Source organism: Theropithecus gelada, chromosome 5 (assembly GCF_003255815.1).
Source record: "Theropithecus gelada isolate Dixy chromosome 5, Tgel_1.0, whole genome shotgun sequence".
Classification (NCBI taxonomy): domain Eukaryota; kingdom Metazoa; phylum Chordata; class Mammalia; order Primates; family Cercopithecidae; genus Theropithecus; species Theropithecus gelada.
Window position 1 is genome coordinate 112,375,814 of NC_037672.1, and position 18,405 is coordinate 112,394,218.

The following is an 18,405-nucleotide window of genomic DNA, read 5'->3' on the forward strand; positions in this document are numbered from 1 at the left end:
ACAGAGTTCTTTCTCTGCTTTTCCCACCCACCTCACTGGCTGACATAGAAAATATAATTTGGGAGATCAAAAACTAGTTGAAGTTTCTCAGACACCATATATATGCATATACATTTGCATTATACACATATAATGTGTGTGTGTGTTTGTGTGTGTGTGTGTGTGTCCATAGCTAAGCTGTGCTCTTACTGTTGAAAGAAAATTCTACTTGCAATACTAACAGATTTTTTTCTTTTTGGAATAATGGGCCAGCATTATTTTTGAGGTACTTCAATCAACAAAACAATTATGTTTTCTAGCCACCAGAAACTGAGCTTTTAAGATATCTTTCCCCCATACATGTTTTGTGTTGTCTATAATTAAAAATAAAGCAGTTCTCATGGTAAGTGTGTCACATTATATTAAAACAGTGAGACAGAACAACAAAAACTACACAGGGTCTATGGATGGGTTTGTTAAAATTAAGGGCTACAAAATCTTGTATTGGACTAAAAGCTATTTTTCTAGAAAAAATGTGATAAAAAGAGTATAATTTTTTCTCACTAGCATTCTTTCTTGTTATTTATTTAATTCTCATTGGGCCATTGTTAAATACAAACAAAATTTGGTTTGGGATGAGTTTTGTAATATAATTTTTGGAGACTGTTACTTGATATGCATACACATTTTGATAAAGACAATAATCAAATATTGTTTTTGCCTTTATCAATGTGAGGTCATCAGTAACTATATCTGTGAATTAGGCAACTGGAATATAAAAAAAGAAAGGAGAGAAACTAGCTTGCTTTAGAATTTTTAAAGAAAGTATGTCATTTAAAGTGGTGAAGAGAACATATAGGATTCTAAGGTGTTGTTATTTCACAGCGATGAGGTATCTATCCCTTTTCAGAAATATTTATTGAGAAACTTCTTTTGCTTTATGGCCCACCACGCTGTTTTTATTGTGGCTTTTGTCAAGACCCCTTCTCTGTATTTATACTGACTATTGAATAGATACCACTGAAAGTTAGTTTGACACCTTATTTGAGAGATTAATATACTACTCTACTTAATTGCTTTGCCTACGGTTTGTGATGCCTTATATTCATTGGTAGAAATTAAGAGAAAGTTTAAACAAACAGCCTGAATTTAGCCTAAGAACTAAAATTCTCCATTTCTGTAACTTCATTGTAATTACTTTTTTAGTTATAGATAGCTTAAATAAATTTCATGACTACTAAAACATATATTATTTAAGACCATGAGATCAAATTTATTTAACTTTTTAAATAATTACATGTATTAAAATCTTGAGTCAATAATTCTAAAATAGCCAGTGGGTAAAAATTGGAAAAAAACAGCAAGATATTCTTAAATATTAAATTTTTCCTGATTAATTATAATCTCACAGCCCAGAGCTCCTCCTAGTAGTTTATTGTAAGATGAAGATAAATTATATAATTACAATTTATTTTGTTGTCTTCATTATCAACCTTCATGAGAAATATGTTCACACTGATTAAAGTAACCAAATTGAAAAGACTAGTTGAGTTTGGGGAAAATTTTGCTCCCAGATATCTGTAGACAGCTAACTGATATTCTATACATTATTTAGAAAACAATGAAAATGGCATAAAATGAGTTACACTTTTAAATGCCAGGTGATGGGTGGGAGAACCTTGAGTTACATAGATTGTACTTGAGATGTAAAAAAGTTTCCCTTTGTTCTATAAATATTACTTTTATTCCACTTGAAAAAAAGTTAATCTCTATTTTTAAAAAGAAATAATTATACATTGGAGGAAACTAATGAATATATCAATCAAAGGTTAGAGCTCTACATGCAGTTACTGTGATTTTAGTGAGCGTAATAAAATGCTGTGAAGCACACACTCACTTATGCAATAATAAGGTGGAGAATTGAGCCTCACAGTTAACAGAGAGGAACAACAAAAGTATATGTGATTTACATTCATATCCATGAAAAGCCTTACATGTTTTGAAGAGGGTCAAGATCCTTTTGCTGAGAAACAACAGGAAAACAAACAATCTTAATGAAGTATAAATGTAAAGTTGGATGCTGACTACCCCAATTAGGACACATAAATTTGATGTGTTTGCTTAAAAATCAACAACAAACAACATACAGAAAAATACAGATCTTTGATTTGCTATTATATTATTGCAAGCATAATTTCTCAAATTACAAGAAAAAGTAGTATTATCTACAGCCAACAGAAAAATTACTCTGGAGGAAGCAGAGGTTGTTGGGTAATGTTACCAAAGTCAGTTTGATTTACTGTTCTGTTGAAATTTTACCTTCATGTATTACTGAAAAGTTTAACAAAATATCAATATACCATCATTGACAAATGAGATAAAAATGCAACTAGCCTTACAATAACCTCCAAATAAGAAAATAACCTATAACTCTAAGTCAGAAAGAACATTACTTCTCCAGAAATTAATATTTGGGTGGCGCAGCTGAGAAATTGGGTTTAGGTTAGAGAATAAGTGTTGTTTGAAGAGGTAAGATTTGGATTATACTTATTTTTTTAATAGGCATTAAAAACATAATCTTCTACAATAGTAGATGTACTGGCATATATGAAAAAATTCATGCTTTAAAAAGATTGACATATACTATGTAGAAGGCACACTGCCTCACTATATATGCAAACACACCTTGGTGTTTTCATTCCATATTTTATCAATAAAGCTTTATTTCTACCTCAGATAGTGAAAAATATATAAATACTATATCATTGTCAAGGTGGAAATATCTAGATTATTAGTATGGTAAGTTTCTGGACCCACTTAAAGATGGCCTTAGACTTAATAGTGGTATTATGCAGCTTCATACTCTTCTTTTTCCCCAAAAACTTTAACAGATTTTGCTGGAATCATAATGACAAATTCAATTGGAAAGGCATGTGCTGCCAGATAAAATAATATCAGTGAATATGGAAGCTCTCAGACAGTCCCCTCTTACAGGAGGAAAACAAAACACATGGGAAGCTCTAAGTCAAGAAATTAATAGAGAGGAGTCACTGCAGAAAGAAAATATGTGGGCTGATATAATAAAGAATAATTACTCACAATAAGAGTATGGGGTCACATAATTCCTTCTCATAATAAAAGCAAAATTGTTTTTAAATTCCCAAGGGGAAAATGTTAGCCCTTACTTCAAATACTGAGTTACAACTAACCTCATTTACAGATACCTCACTCATTTTTTCCTTAACGTTTTAACTGGTCACTTTCATATAATCCAGATTATCAGGTGTACATAGAGTATCTGAAACCTTATGCTTAACATAGGAACTGGGCTGTGCTATGATCTATACACTAGAAACTGGATAATGCCACAAACCCCCACATTATCTCCCAGAAGCTTACACAGGGACTGATGCTAGTAATTGTCAATGCGTGCATATATAACAGTTTTCATTTTATGAAAAAGGCTGAAGGAAATTTATTCACACAGTTCTTTGTTGACAATCACAAGTGCTTAAGAATAAAGGTTGTGGATTTTTTTTTTTTTTTTAACACTAAAAGTATCTTGAGAGGCTTGGTTCTTGTCTCCAGTGCTATCTCACTTTCTGCAGTTCCTGTCTCAGCCATGATGGCAGAGGCTGTCCCAGTCTGTGTAGCAGTTTGGATAGTTCCACGTTATGATCTCGGTAGTAATTAGAGAGGAAAGTTCTAGACTGGAAAGAAAAAAAAAGAACTTGAAAAAAGCTCTTCGTTTCATCAAACAGGATTTTGTAATCTATATTTCTTAAGGAATATATCTACTACAATATATGTGTCTACAACATATTATATTTCTTGTATTTTTCCTCAAATATCAGTTATTTTTACCCTTTGAAAATATTTGGCGAATGTGTGGCTACAAAATAGAAACAGGACCAGGTGTATCTTATGCGGCTTATCTGTCATTACAGCACATATTCATTGTGGGATATATGAAGTCTACACAGAAAGAAAAAACGATGACAGGAGTATAATACTAGAGATAAATGAGATAAGGACCTCATGAGGAATGAAATTTATAGAAGTAAGATAGATAAACTGACATACATTTTTTGAAAATTGGCTCATAATATAAAAATTAAATGTGAGCATAATCATAAAAACTAAAATTCACTATTACAAACAATAACTTGCAATATTATGCACAATTTTTATACATTTACTCAGAGCTGAAATATATTTTTTTAGTCACTAAGAGCTTTAGGCTTCCAAAATATTATAAGGTCTCTGAAACCTGATCCTTTTTACAATGCTCATGTTTCTAATCATGTTGCAGAGATGGGCCATTATTAGAGAAATGCTAAAAAAATATAAAACATATGAATGGTTTTAGTTCTATAGTTATCTTTCATCTACACAGATTTCTGGAAAACAGGACATTTGCAATTGGACTTTCTTCCCGAGTGTCATTTATCTCATATTATAGCCCAACTGGCAGCGTTCCATCTGTTTGATAAAATCAGAGATGAACACTTTTTCTGTTGCTGGCATAGGTAACAATGGCTCCTTCATTGTTTTCCGTTTGGTCCAAGTTGCACCATCTCTCTTAATCCCTCCTCAATATTTTAACACAAATGGTCTTTTTCCACATAAAACTCCCTTAGCAACTTTTGTGTATACCGTGAAAATGGATTTAAGACAACTACATTTCATCTTGGACCATTCACCAGGTATTTCATTATGTTTCTTCCCTTAAACCAGATTGTAAACACTTCACATTTCGGATAAGATGTTTATAGTAGTAGTGGGAACATTACATTTATTTCTTGGTAGATTAAAGTGATTTCTGAAACCCTTTTGAAATTATTGAGTTCAAAAATGTAGCTTAAGGACCTTCTGGTACATCTATTTCCATAGTAACCCATGAATCATCTGCATCGCCCTTTGCCCACCTTGCCGTAAGAGAAATATGTATGATACCTGGCTGAGCCAATTGCTGACTGGTTTTCCAAGCCTGTTCTACAAGATAAGGCATTTCTTCTCATATCCTCACTTCTATTGAAATATTTTCCTGCCATTTTCTGGTTTCGTTTGTCATTATTTTATGTTTTTATGTCCCTATTACAAATCAGTGGATATAACTAATTTATTTATCCTGTAATAAATCTGGGTTCACAACTGTTTTGTCTTTGTATTCTTTCCATTGCTTAGTCCAGTTCCACCTGTGATGTAGGCCTTGAATATCTGTATTGAATACATAATAATGATGCTTTAATATTTTATCCAAAATCACTTGTTTAGTAAACTAAGTGCTTTACATTTGGAAATGAGTCAATTTTTAGTAAATATTTATGTTTGAATTGCATTCAAACAGCAAAGAATTTCTAGGAATGTATATTAATCCTTAATACCTATCTATCAATCTATATCTATCTATCTATCTATTATCTATGTATCAATTATCTCTATCATCCTCTAAGTATATACAATTATTAATTGCAAAGAAAGAGCAGAGAAAGAAAGGAAGCAAATTTCTTGTTACTAGTTTTGAAATAGCTGTTTGCAAATATTTTTGCTAGAGTAATTCAAAGATTAAGAAAATATTACCTCTGGATCCATAGGTGGATATTTTCGGCCTTTGCTTTTTCCAAGGCATTTTGTCTTTCCTCCTTCCAGTAATTGACACCAAAAACCCTTTTGGGGATCAAACCTACAATACATAAAACATATAATGATTACAAATTGTATGCAGAATTTTCAGTGAGACAGCCTCACCAATTGAATAAAGGAAATGTATTTTTGTATGCCCATTGATTTAATTTAATTCATTTTTCCAGATATTTATTTAGCTGATTTGAGAGAGGCTAAACTGAGATGAAAGAAGCTATATATTATTATGCATTTTAAGTAGCTATACTCTAATGAAAAAAAGAAATAGATCCTTAGTTTAATTTTACATTAAATTTTTAACTTAAGCTCCTTAGCTTACCTATGAATCCATAAAAGATCAAAGACCAATAACTAAAATTACAGCCCATATATAAATGAACTTTAGGATACTTTATTTACTTATGGAGGTGATTTCAAAGATACGTTAACAGATTTATTTGAAATCATTCACTGGTATACATTAAAGGGGTTGAATGTAATGTAGGTATAGTTCTGTGAATATAAACGTGAATTAAAGCTTTCAATTCAGAAAATATTGCATTTTTTTATAGTTCAAAATGCTTACACTTTTCAAAAACAAATTAGAAGTGTAAAAATAAAGTGGAAGATTAGACAACCTCTTATTTCTCTTGTTGAACGCATATACTCTGTTAGATAATTCAGGTACCCACATTCTTAAAGAAAACTAATGCTGTTTTGCTCCCATAGCTGCACTGAGTTACAAAAGAAAGGGTGTGTGGCCTAATTCTTTTTTAAAAGTCAAATATATAAGAATTTTTGTTTAGGACTAACAGGAGAGGAAAAACGGAAGAATGAACCAAATAAGAAGGGAAATTTTAAGTTCATTACTATGGGACTTGCTGCATGCATAAAACATCGAAAAGGTTTGCATTTTTGTTGCTCAGCAGATGTTTTAGAAGGATGAAGCATAATTGACTGGGATGTAAAGTTAATTAGTTGCAGAATATTTTGTTGCCCTGGGCCCATTCCTATAATACCGGTGCACCTGCAATTTGCTTCTGCACATATGTGAATTCATTTAGGGGGAGAGGGAAGTTTTCTTCACAGTTCCCTGCCCAACCTATTATTAGAGACCTGAACCTTGCAGTCCAAGTTGTCCTAGTACATGTTGTAAATTAAAATTAAATACATCACTAGTTAAATGCATAAAAGAAAGACAGAGTCATTTCCAACCTGGACTTTTCAATCTGCTCTCTGCCTATCACAGTCCTTTCTCCTGTTTTCATTAATTTCCCAAGAGGAAAGACAATTCAGCGTGCTGTATAAAATGAGATGAGGAAGTTGGCATAACAGTGCCCCTAAACATTGTTTTCTGCCTCAGGATGAGAATATTTAACTGCATTAAGGTAAAATACAACCCTGGCAGCAAAGCCAACATATTTATACACATGCTGAGAGCATCTCCTTTGCTCTCAGGTAGGGCCGTGGTCTCAGGATGGGCCGTGGTCTCTCCTTGTTTTCCACAGTAGCTGTTGTGAGGCACAGCTTAATACAATCAGAGAAAGGAGAGCCATCCAGAATACTGAAAGTCATTTTTTTTCTTAGATAGGGTTGTCATAACCTTGAATCTACATGATTTTGCTGTACTGGTTTCATTTATTGCACTGGCAACTTCATATGCCTTAAGTCTAACAAAGGACATTTATCCTCTCTAAGTTACATCAATTCATTGCTTTATGGTTTTACTTTAGTAGGCATGAAATTGTGAAATTAACATGCAAAATCTTCCTCAATATAACTGTTAGGCAACTTTTAGCACATGAGTTGGTTGTGGTTTGAGTTTTTTTATTCTATGGTTATTACTTTTTGTGATGTGTGAGACATATTAAAACCATATATTTTGCACTTGTTTGTAATCTCTCCTTCAAAAGTGTAATTTTACAGGTTTATTGAACCATAAGCAACTATTTGTCATAAACAGGATAGAAACATTACCTCAACTACTCCTGAGAGGCAGGGAAAAAAGGCCAACATCAGTAACTATTAATACAAACATATTATAGGAAGCTTCGTTTACTTAATTAACAGGAATATGCCTTGTGGTGTTGTTATTTCCATGTGTAGGTAAAAACTTCATTAAGGTTGTTTTAGTGGATAAGGAACAACCCAATCTTATTACTGCTTTTCCTGTTCCTCTGTTAGCCTCTCTAATTGTCTAATTGCTGATTCTAATCTGCTGTGAAATGGGAAATTATACAATTGCGCTTGTTAGAATTTTATCTAAAATTTAACAGGTTGTGTATCAGACTTTGTGGGAGAGGTTTTTATGAGTAAAGTATAATCTCTTTTAAGGTGTCTTTTGGCTGCTTGTTTTTGTTTGTCATTTTTCTTCTTTTACATTTCTCTCCATTTTCAATTATAAACATATATGGTTTTATTTTCCCAAGATAGCAATCATATCTCCCATCCCACATTCTTTCCCACTGGTGATGTTGCCCCACCCCATCAAGAGGTGCTGTCTTGTTTTTCTCCCCTTGGATTTAGACTGGCTTTACTGACTATTATATCAAGTAGAATATAGCCTAAGTTAAACTGTGTGACTTGCAGGTCTAGGTTAGAGAAGGACTTGGCTGTCTTGGACCACATGCTCCCTTGACTTATTGCTCCCTCGTGGAACACAGCCACCACAGTGTGAGGAAGCCAAGTCATCCAGGAGGCCTCATGGACAGTCACCAACCCACTGATCTCAGCCTTTGAGCCATGCCAGTCCAGGATTCAGAGATGTGAGTGAAGGAGACTCCAGATGATTTCAGGTCCCAGTCATCTGAGTCAAAGTCAGGTATTCAAGTCTTCCAGGATGTGGCTGTAAACATCATGAGCAAAGACAAGCCATCCTTCTGTATCCTGTCTAATTCCTACCCACAGATTCCATGAGCATAATAAAATAATGGTCATTATAAGCCACTAGGCTTTGGGATGGTTTGTCATGCAACAATAAATAGCTGGAACAGTATACATGATTATATTTGGTTATAAATAATTCAATAAATACAGAATAAAACATGAATATACTCATTTCCCAATTCTGCCCTAAATATTGCATTTCATTTCTAAACTGTAAATTATGTGAAAAAGGAGACAATATCATTTTCACCTTTGTAACCTAAATTTCTAGGACACTTTCTGCACAGGTAGGCAAGTAAAAAATTTACTTAATCAAACTGGTGCAGGGAAAACTCACAAAAAGAAGAATTTACAATAATATAAAATATACTTTATAAAATAAAGTATCTGGTATTTAAAAGAGAAACGCTACATCTCCGGGCGTGGTGGCTCACGCCTGTAATCCCAGCACTTTGGGAGGCCGAGGTGGGTGGATCACGAGGTCAGGAGATCAAGACCATCCTGGCTAACACGGTGAAACTCCATCTCTACTAAAAATACAAAAAATTAGCCGGACATGGTGGCGCCCGCCTGTAGTCTCAGTTACTCGGGAGGCTGAGGCAGGAGAATGGCGTGAACCCGGGAGGCAGAGTTTGCAGTGAGCCAAGATCACGCCACCGCACTCCAGCCTGGGTGACAGAGCGAGACTCCGTCTCAAAAAAAAAAAAAAATTAAAATAAATAAATAAATAAATAAAAGAGAAACACTGCATGATTGATGAGGAGATTCCTTTGATTGCTTGTAGGTAGCATAGGATGTATAAATTCCAGCTAGTATTAATGATGTTATATACACACCTACCAGTGATAATTTATGATGGCAAATAATAGAAATGAAATCAAGCATGACAATAGACTCACATTAGTGCTTCGGAGTAATTATAATGAGGTGTAACTCCCAGAAACTTCTGGACTTCATCCATCACAGTAGCTGGGTCAGATCTCAGCTGCTGTCCATCAATAATTAGCAACTGTAAAGTCAGAAATAATCACTTTATGAAGAACAAAATTAAATTGAATAGACTGTGATGCCTTCCTTTACCTGGTGTGGCATTCATAAATTAGATCAGTGTGGATGGGAAGCAAATATGCCCTACTTAGAATACATTTGAATGTTTATTATTCTTCCATCTTTCCACATAAACAATAAAGTTTGCCATAGGCATCATTTCTTGTGAATTATCAAGTTATAGCCCTTAACTTGCTTTTTGTAAATCAGAAGTAAACATAGACACTTTCTTGATTTAGTACTTCAGTAGAAACATAATTTTCCATTTGTTGTGTGATCAGATAATCATCCAGCCTACCAAATTCCTATTAGTAACCCTGGAGCTTAGGGCTCAGAAATAGTGGTCATCCAAATGAAAATCACTCATCTAATCTTAAAAAAACAAGACAGAGGGAGGAGGGAAATGTTGGTCCCTGCCTTACTGATCATTGGATCACTGCCCTAGAATATCATAATTGTCAAAGGAATACTGGAAAAGACCAGGCACAGTGGCTCACACTGGTAATCCCAGCACTTTGGGAGGCCCAGGCGGGTGGATCACTTGAGGTCAGGAGTTCGAGACCAGCCTGACCAACAAGGTGAAACCCCGTCTCCATTAAAAATACAAAAATTAGCCAGGTGTGGTGGCAGACACCTGTTATCCCAGCTACTTGGGAGGCTGAGACAGGAGAATTGCTTGAACCTAGGAGGCCAAGGTTGCAGTGAGCCAAGATCGCGCCACTGCACTCCAGCCTGGGTGATGGAGCGAGACTCTGTCTCCAAGAAAAAAGAATACTGGAAAAAGGTCAATGGTAAGGCCCAGCTACTAGCGTTTCAACTTGCCCTGAGCTGGAAGACAGAATGTAAAATTATGCTTTTTTCATTATGTCTCTGCCAGGTTTTGATAACAGGATGATGCTGGCCTTATAAAATGAGTTAGGGAGGAGTCCCTCCTTGTACCTCTGGTAGAATTCAGCTGTGAAGCAGTCTGATCCTGTCTTTTGTTTTTTTGTTTTTGGTATTTTTGGTGGTAGGCTATTAATTACTGCCTCAATTTTAGAACTTGTTATTAGTCTACTCAGGGATTTGACTTCTTCCTGGTTTAGTCTTGGGAAGGTGTATGTGTCCAGGAATTTATCCATTTCTTCTAGATTTTCTAGTTTATTTGCACAGAGGCATTTATAGTATTCTCTGATGATAGTTGTATTTCTGTGGGATCAATGGTAATATCCCCTTTATCATTTTTTATTGTGTCTATTTGATTCTTCTCTCTTTTCTTCTTCATTAGTCTAGCTAGTGGTCCATATATTTTCTTAATCTTTTCAAAAAACCAGCTCTTGGATTCATGGATTTTTTGAAGGGTTTTTCGTGTCTCTACCTCCTTCAGTTCTGCTCTAATTTTCTAATTTTACTTATTTCTTGTCTTCTGCTAGCTTTTGAATTTGTTTGCTCTTGCTTCTTTAGTTCTTTTAACTATGATGTTAGAGTGTTGATTTTAGATCTTTCCAGCTTTCTGTTGTTATCATTTAGTGGTATAAATTTCCCTCTTAACACTGCTTTACCTGTGTACCAGTGATTCTGGTATGTTGTCTCTTTATTCTCATTTGTTTCAAAGAATTTCTTTATTTCTGCCTTAATTTTGTTATGTATCCAGTAGTCATCCAGGAGTAGGTTGTTCAGTTTCTACGTAGTTGTGCGGTTTTGAGTGAGTTTCTTAATCTTGAGTTGTAATTTGATTGCACTGTAGTCTGAGAGACTGTTTGTTATGATTTCCATTCTTTCGCACTTGCTGAGGAGTGTTTTACTTCCAATTATGTCGTCAATTTTAGAATACATGCTATATGGTGCGGAGAAGAATGTATATTCTGTTGATTTGGAGTGGAGAGTTCTGTAGATGTCTATTAGGTCCACTTAATCCAGAGCTGAGTTCAATTCCTGGATATCCTTGTTAATTTTCTGTCTCATTGTTCTGTCTAATATTGACGGTGCAGTGTTGAAGTCAACCACCATTATTTTGTGGGAGTCTGAATGTCCTGTAGGTCTCTAAGAACTTGTTATATGAATCTGGGTGCACCTGTATTTGGTGCATATATATTTAGGACAGTTAGCTCTTCTTGTTGTGTTGATCCCTTTACCATTATGTAATGTCCTTCTTTGTCTTTTTGGATCTTTGATGGTTTAAAGTCTGTTTTATCAGAGACTAGGATTGCAACCTCTGCATTTTTCTTTTTTTTTTTTTTGGCTTTCCATTTATTTTGTAAATATTCCTCCATTAGTTTATTTTAAGCCTATGTGTGTCTTTGCATGTGAGATGGGTCTCCTGAATACAGCACACCAATGGGCCTTGACTATTTATCCGATTTGTCAATCTGTGTCTTTGAATTGGGGCATTTAGCCCATTTACATTTAAGGTTAATATTGTTATGTGTGAATTTGAATCTGTTATCATGATGCTAGCTGGTTATTTTGTACATTAGTTAATACAGTTTCTTCATAGTGTCATTGGTCTTTATATTTTGATGTGTTTTTGCAGGGCTGGTGCAGGTTTTTCCTTTCCATATTGAGTGCTTCCATCAGGAGCTCTTGTAAGGCAGGCCTGGTGATGACAAAATCCCTCAGTATTTGCTTCTTATTAAATAATTTTATTTCTCTTTTGCTTATGAAACTTAGTGTGGCTGAATATGAAATTTTTTTTTCTGTTTGAAAATTCTTTTCTTTAAGGATGTTGAATATTGGTCCCCACTCTCTTCTGGCTTATAGGGTTTCTGCAGAGATCTGCTGTTAGTCTGATGGACTTCCCTTTGTAGGTAACCTGACCTTTCTCTCTGGATGCCCTTAACATTTTTTTCTTCATTTCAACCTTGGAGAATCTGACGACTATGTGTCTTAAGGTTGGTCTTCTCATGGAGTATCTTAGTGATGATCTCTGTATTTCCTGAATTTGAATGTTGGCCTGTCTTGCTAGGTAGGGGAAGTTCTCTTGGATAATATCCTGAATTGTGTTTTCCAACTTGGTTCCATTCTTCCTGTCACATTCAAGTACACCAATCAATTGTAGATTTGGTCTTTTCACATAGTCCCACATTTCTTGGGGGCTTCATTCATTCCTTTTTATTCTTTGTTCTCTAATCTTGTCTTCATACCTTATTTCCGTAAGTTGATCTTCAATCTCTGATAGCTTTTATTCTGCTTGATTGATTCGGCTATTGATACTTGTGTATGCTTCACAAAGTTCTCATGCTGCATTTTTTCCGCTCCATTAGGCCATTTAGGTTCCTCTCCAAACTGGTTATTCTAGTTAGCAGTTCCTGTAATATTTATCAAGTTCTTAACTTCCTTGCATTGGGTTACAACATGTTCCTTTAGCTGATAGGAGTTTGTTATTACCCACCTTCTGAAGCCTATTTCTGTCAATTCATCAATCTCATTCTGTGTTCAGTTTTGTGCCCTTGCTGGAGAGGAGTTGCAATCATTTGGAGGAGAAGAGGCATTCTGTTTTTTGAAATTTTCATCATTTTTGTACTGGTTTTTCCTCATCTTCATGAATTTATCTACCTTTGATCTTTGGGGCTGACAACCTTTGGATGGGATTTTGGGTAGGGGTACTTTATGTTGATATTGATGTTTCATATGGAACCAAAAAAGAGCCCGTATAGCCAACACAATCCTAAGCAAAAAGAACAAAGCTGAAGGCATCATGCTACCTGACTTCAAACTATACTACAAGGCTACAGTAACCAAACAAACATGGTACTGGTACCAAAACAGATATACGGACCAATGAAACAGAACAGAGGCCTCAGAAATAACACCACACATCTACAACCATCTGATCTTTGACAAACCTGACAAAAACAAGCAATGAGGAAAGGATTCCCTATTTAATAGATGGTGTTGGGGAAACTGGCTAGCCATATGCAAAAAATTGAAACTGGACCCCTTCCTTACACTTTATACAAAAATTAACTCAAGATGGATTAAAGATTTATGTGTAAGACCTAAAACCATGAAAATCCTAGAAGAAAACCTAGGCAATACCACTCAGGACATAGGAATGGGCAAAGACTTCATGACTAAAACACCCAAAGCAACGGCAACAAAAGCCAAAATTAACAAATGGGATCTAATTAAACTAAAGAGCTTCTGCACAGCAAAAGAAAATATCGTCAGAGTGAACAGGCAACCTACAGAATGGGAGAAAATTTTTGCAATCTATCCATCTGACAAAGGGCTAATATCCAGAATCCACAAGGAACTTAAACAAATTTACAAGAAAAACACAATCTCATCAAGAAGTGGCAAAGGATATGAACAGACACTTCTCAAAAGAAGACATTTATGCGATCAACAAACATGGAAAAAAGCTTATCATCACTATTTATTAGAGAAATGCAAATCAAAACCACAATGAGTACCATCTCATGCCAGTTAGAATGGTGATCATTAAAAAGTCAGGAAATAACAGACGCTGGAGAGAATGTGGAGAAATAGGAACGCTTTTACATTGTTGGTGGAGCATAAGTTAGTTCAACCATTGTGGAAGACAGTATGGCAATTCCTCAAGGATTTAGAGCCAGAGCTAGCACTTGACCCAGAAATCCCATTACTGGGTATATACCTAAAAGATTATAAATCATTCTAATATAAAGTCACAGGCACACGTATGTTCATTGCAGCACTATTCACAATAGCAAAGACTTGGAACCAGCCCAATGCCCACCAATTTTAGACTGGATAAAGAAAATATGGCACACATATACCATGGAATACTATGCAGACATAAAAAAGGATGTGTTCATGTCCTTTGCAGGGACATGGATGAAGCTGGAAACCATCATTGTCAGCAAACTAACACTGGAACAGAAAACCAAATACCACATGTTCTCACTTATAAGTGGGAACTGAACAATGAGAACATATAGGCACAGCGAGGGGAACATCACACACTGTGTCCTGTCAGGGGTGTGGGGCAAGGCGAGGGATAGCATTAGGAGAAACATCTAATGTAGATGACGGATTGATGGGTGCAGCGAACCACCATGGCACATGTATACTTATGTAACAAACCTGCATATTCTGCACACCTACCCCAGAACTTAAAAGTTTTTTTTTTAAAAAATCAATACAAAAAAAAAATATGGATGCCTTTTTTCAAATCCTTATTTCTTGGTCTATCTCATGTTCCTGTAGCCATTATAACACCCCCCATTTGGCAACCTAGTGAATGACCTTCTTTCCTTATAAGGGCCATACAGAACAAACATCATGTAGTTATCTGCATGTGGTGTTTCATAAAGTTGTTGTCTAACTGGCTGTTGTACTGGTAGTTGAGAGTTGTTGCCTGTAAATCACATGATGTCTCCTGTGGAGAACTTATCACTCTGAGACTAGCTACTATTCGAAAGAAGATTGCAAGAATGTGTTTTAGAGATATTTATCATGTTAATAGTATTAATAAAATTAAAAATGTAAAATGCACACTTCTTCCTTACTTATAATTGTCTCTGATTATAAATCACCGTCTGTGGCAATGTTCATTCACATTTTCTGCTTGTCAGTGCAACACAATCATGATAAGCACAAGAAAGTAATTTCAGGACATTATGATAAAATATAAAATTTCAGGACATTATAATAAAATAAACAGAAGAAAGTAATTTCAGGACATTACCTGAGAAGTAGCAAAGTAAGTTAGCCATCTTTCTATGTGGACTGCATACCATCCAGGTACTAGGCATCTTCTCTGCAAAGTTTTTAAGTCAGATGGAGCCCAATGTCCTGCTGAAATAACTTCATAGAAATTGAACCTCAGAGCAGCTGGATCTTCATGTGATCGTTGGTGCTTTAACAAGAAAGTCAATTGTAAAGTGAGTTTTTTCCATGCCTGTGTAGATATGCATATGTGTATAGGTGAGCACATGCATGTGTGTGCTTGGTGTGTTTGTATAAGTGTGTGTGTGTCCTTTAAGTCACAAAAAATAACAAATTAAATACTTAATTTTAGAATAAAAAAATGAACGAAATGAAATAGAAAGACAACTGCATACACTGGAACACCCATTGGCATACTGCTTATTTTAAAGTAAGTTAAAGTATAAGCCTTCACTATATATCAAGTGGTATGCACATAAACTTGTAGTTATATGTCTAAAGTGGTTAGGTGCAAGGCAGAGATAGGATGTGAGGATTTTCTTCATGGATATTATTAAGAATGAGAAGATGTCAGAGACCAGACAAATCAAGCCTGATGAAAAAATTAGATTTTGCAAGAACAGTCTTTTTAAGAGTAGTCATACATGTTTCTTGGGCCATCATTTCATTACAGCCATTCCCTCAGATTCTCACATTTTCCCAATACCCCTGTGTAGCAGGTGCGATGGGTACAGAGAAAGCTGCTGTCCATTTCTCATGCTTGTTTAGGTGTCATATTCATATTGATGTCACCCAAGGTCCTTTCTGTTTGCTCTCACATGGGTTTCTACCTAAACCTGCTAATTTACGAATACTGCTTCACTTCTACTTTTCAGTATCAAATCCTGAGTCACATTGGTCAAACAGGAGACAGCCCAGCTCAGTGAGAGATAAATTTAACAGTCAATACAATTTAACAAGCATTATTTAAGCTTCTTTCCAGAACAAAGATCTGAGATAGATCCTGGAGATAAAAAGATATAAGACACAACCACTCTCTTCAAAGAAATCAGATCTAGTGTGGGAGACAATAGATAGGAATAAAGTTGTATATTTGACATATTTGATTAGAGGTGGAAGTTACTTGCTGTGACAGCCAGATCAGTAAGTGATTAATTCTGACTGCAGCATGAAAGGAGTTTTCAATGGTTGAAGCTTTTGAGCTAAAATGTAAGGAGAAAGATTGTGAGAATCAGAAAAAAAACAACAACAAAACACCAAACACATATGAAAACTAAGAGGACTTCATCATCTAAGGTAAGTTTGAGCGAAGGTAGATGAGGTGTGTGGGAATAAGTGTTGTGAGACTTCTGAAAGTGAATTTGAAGAAATTCTAGCGTAGGGTAAAGGTGGAAGTATATGGGTCCCTGCTTACAACTGTGTAATGGCTGGCCTTATGTGTGAGTGATGGATCTTATGTGCGAGTTAGAAATAAAAATAACTAGAAAAGTAAAGATGATTAGGAAATGGTGAATGGTTAAAGAATAATTAATAAGTGGCACACACTTTTGAAGTCCTCTCACTGTTGTATATTTATTGATATTTTTACATGTGTATACCTTATGCTGAGTATATAGATTATATAACTCATTTTAACAAAATGTGTAGAAATTACATAATTTCAATAAAGAATAAGAAACACACTACACACATATTTAATACAGTAATGCTAAAATGTCTACCTTAAGCAGTGATAATATGAAACTGTGCTTAATCTGTTCTATATTGACTTATGCCAGTTTAGCACCAACTTTTCTTTATTTCCTGCAGCTAAGTAGATTAGCATAAAAATATGACCATGAAGTCACAAAGGGACATATTTTATGGAAAAATAGCACTATAGCTCCTCTGCGAGGTCCATTATAAAAATGTGGGGTAGAAATTACAGTGGCAGGTGACATTTGTAGGAGTTTCTGAATTATACCTGCTGAGCTTTGGATTTATGGTATTTACTGAATAGACGGGACTAGCTAAGTAATAGGCTACATTATTTTGAAATGTGGAGCAGTGTGGGGCCCTACTCACTGCAATACAGCAATAAAAAAGTATTATCAGAAAAAATAATTCCTTTCAAACCTGTATGTATGTTCAAAGAATTTATTTGAAAAAGCAAGCTCAGAGAGGCACACACATCATAAAGATTCGCTTTTATTGAACTGGTTTAATCTATGTGAAAAAAAAGATTCACTTAAATCTGCTCTAAGTGGTGACCATGCTAGCGAAATGTTCGACGTTTTCCTCAGTTGCTTAAATTCAAAACTTTAAGGCTTCACATTTTAATGCTTTTGGTCTACTGAAAAAATAAGTTTATCTTGCTTTGCAATGAGTGTTCACAAAGTGAGAAAGACATAATTCTTGTATCTTGTGGGAAATACTGACTCATGGATTAGATAAATTCTGATGGTAGTTTATAAATTTTGCTTCCAATCTAAGTTTTAGATCCCAACTACTTGCCTTCCAGTTTGCAATGTCACATTTTTCTATACATCAGTATTTGTTTTCAGTAATACATTTTTTATTAAATACATTTTGAAAAATCAAGAAAAAGAAGGAAAAAAATGAAATTACTTGTTATCCTACTACACCCTTCAAAAATTCCCTTTTAGTATCCTTTACTTTGATATTAATTTGTATATGCACTCAATTTGTGCATACACAAAATGCACTCACAACGTTGGGATTTTGGTATATAATACAGTGTCACCATCATAACTTCAAGATTACCAACTTGTATTAGGCCATCATTGCTGTAGGCAAATTCACATTTCTGTTATCAGCTTTATCCCACCACTGTATGATGATTTCATATCCTCTTTTTTCTCCTCTTCTCAAACTGCTATGTCCTGAAACTATCACCGTCTTTTCATCAGATTAACTCATTCCAGGCTTATCAAAGGAAGGAGAGGCCATCACAGTCACTTCAATTTTTCTATCACAGGTCTTCGGATTTACCAGTGTCTACATTCTTCCCCTCTTCTACCCCTTAAGTTTCAACCCAGGGATTCTTAAACATAGGCCTGTTGATAGAATACAGTGTGTCTATGGATTTGGATCAGCAAAAGAAAAAAAAGAAAAACGACAAAAATACTCTTTGTGCAGGGCGCGGTGGCTCATGCCTGTAATCCCAGCACTTTAGGAGGCCGAGGCGGGCGGATCACGAGGTCAGGAGATTGGGCAAAACACGGTGAAAACCCGTCT

At 35.2% G+C, this 18,405-nt stretch overlaps 1 protein-coding gene across 1 annotated transcript in view; it reads right to left on the reverse strand.

Annotated features, from left to right (window-relative positions):
- Nucleotides 1-3,528: 3,528 nt before the first annotated feature.
- The window catches only part of LOC112624831 (bifunctional heparan sulfate N-deacetylase/N-sulfotransferase 4), a 301,958-nt gene continuing 287,081 nt past the window's right edge, over nucleotides 3,529-18,405 (reverse strand). The window contains exons 12-15 of the mRNA XM_025385855.1: nucleotides 15,188-15,358; nucleotides 9,390-9,499; nucleotides 5,563-5,665; nucleotides 3,529-3,689 (exon numbers count right to left, since the gene is read on the reverse strand). Of these exons, the coding sequence (XP_025241640.1) occupies nucleotides 3,570-3,689; nucleotides 5,563-5,665; nucleotides 9,390-9,499; nucleotides 15,188-15,358 (504 nt within the window). The 3' untranslated portion in view covers nucleotides 3,529-3,569. The remainder of the gene's footprint in view (nucleotides 3,690-5,562; nucleotides 5,666-9,389; nucleotides 9,500-15,187; nucleotides 15,359-18,405) is intronic.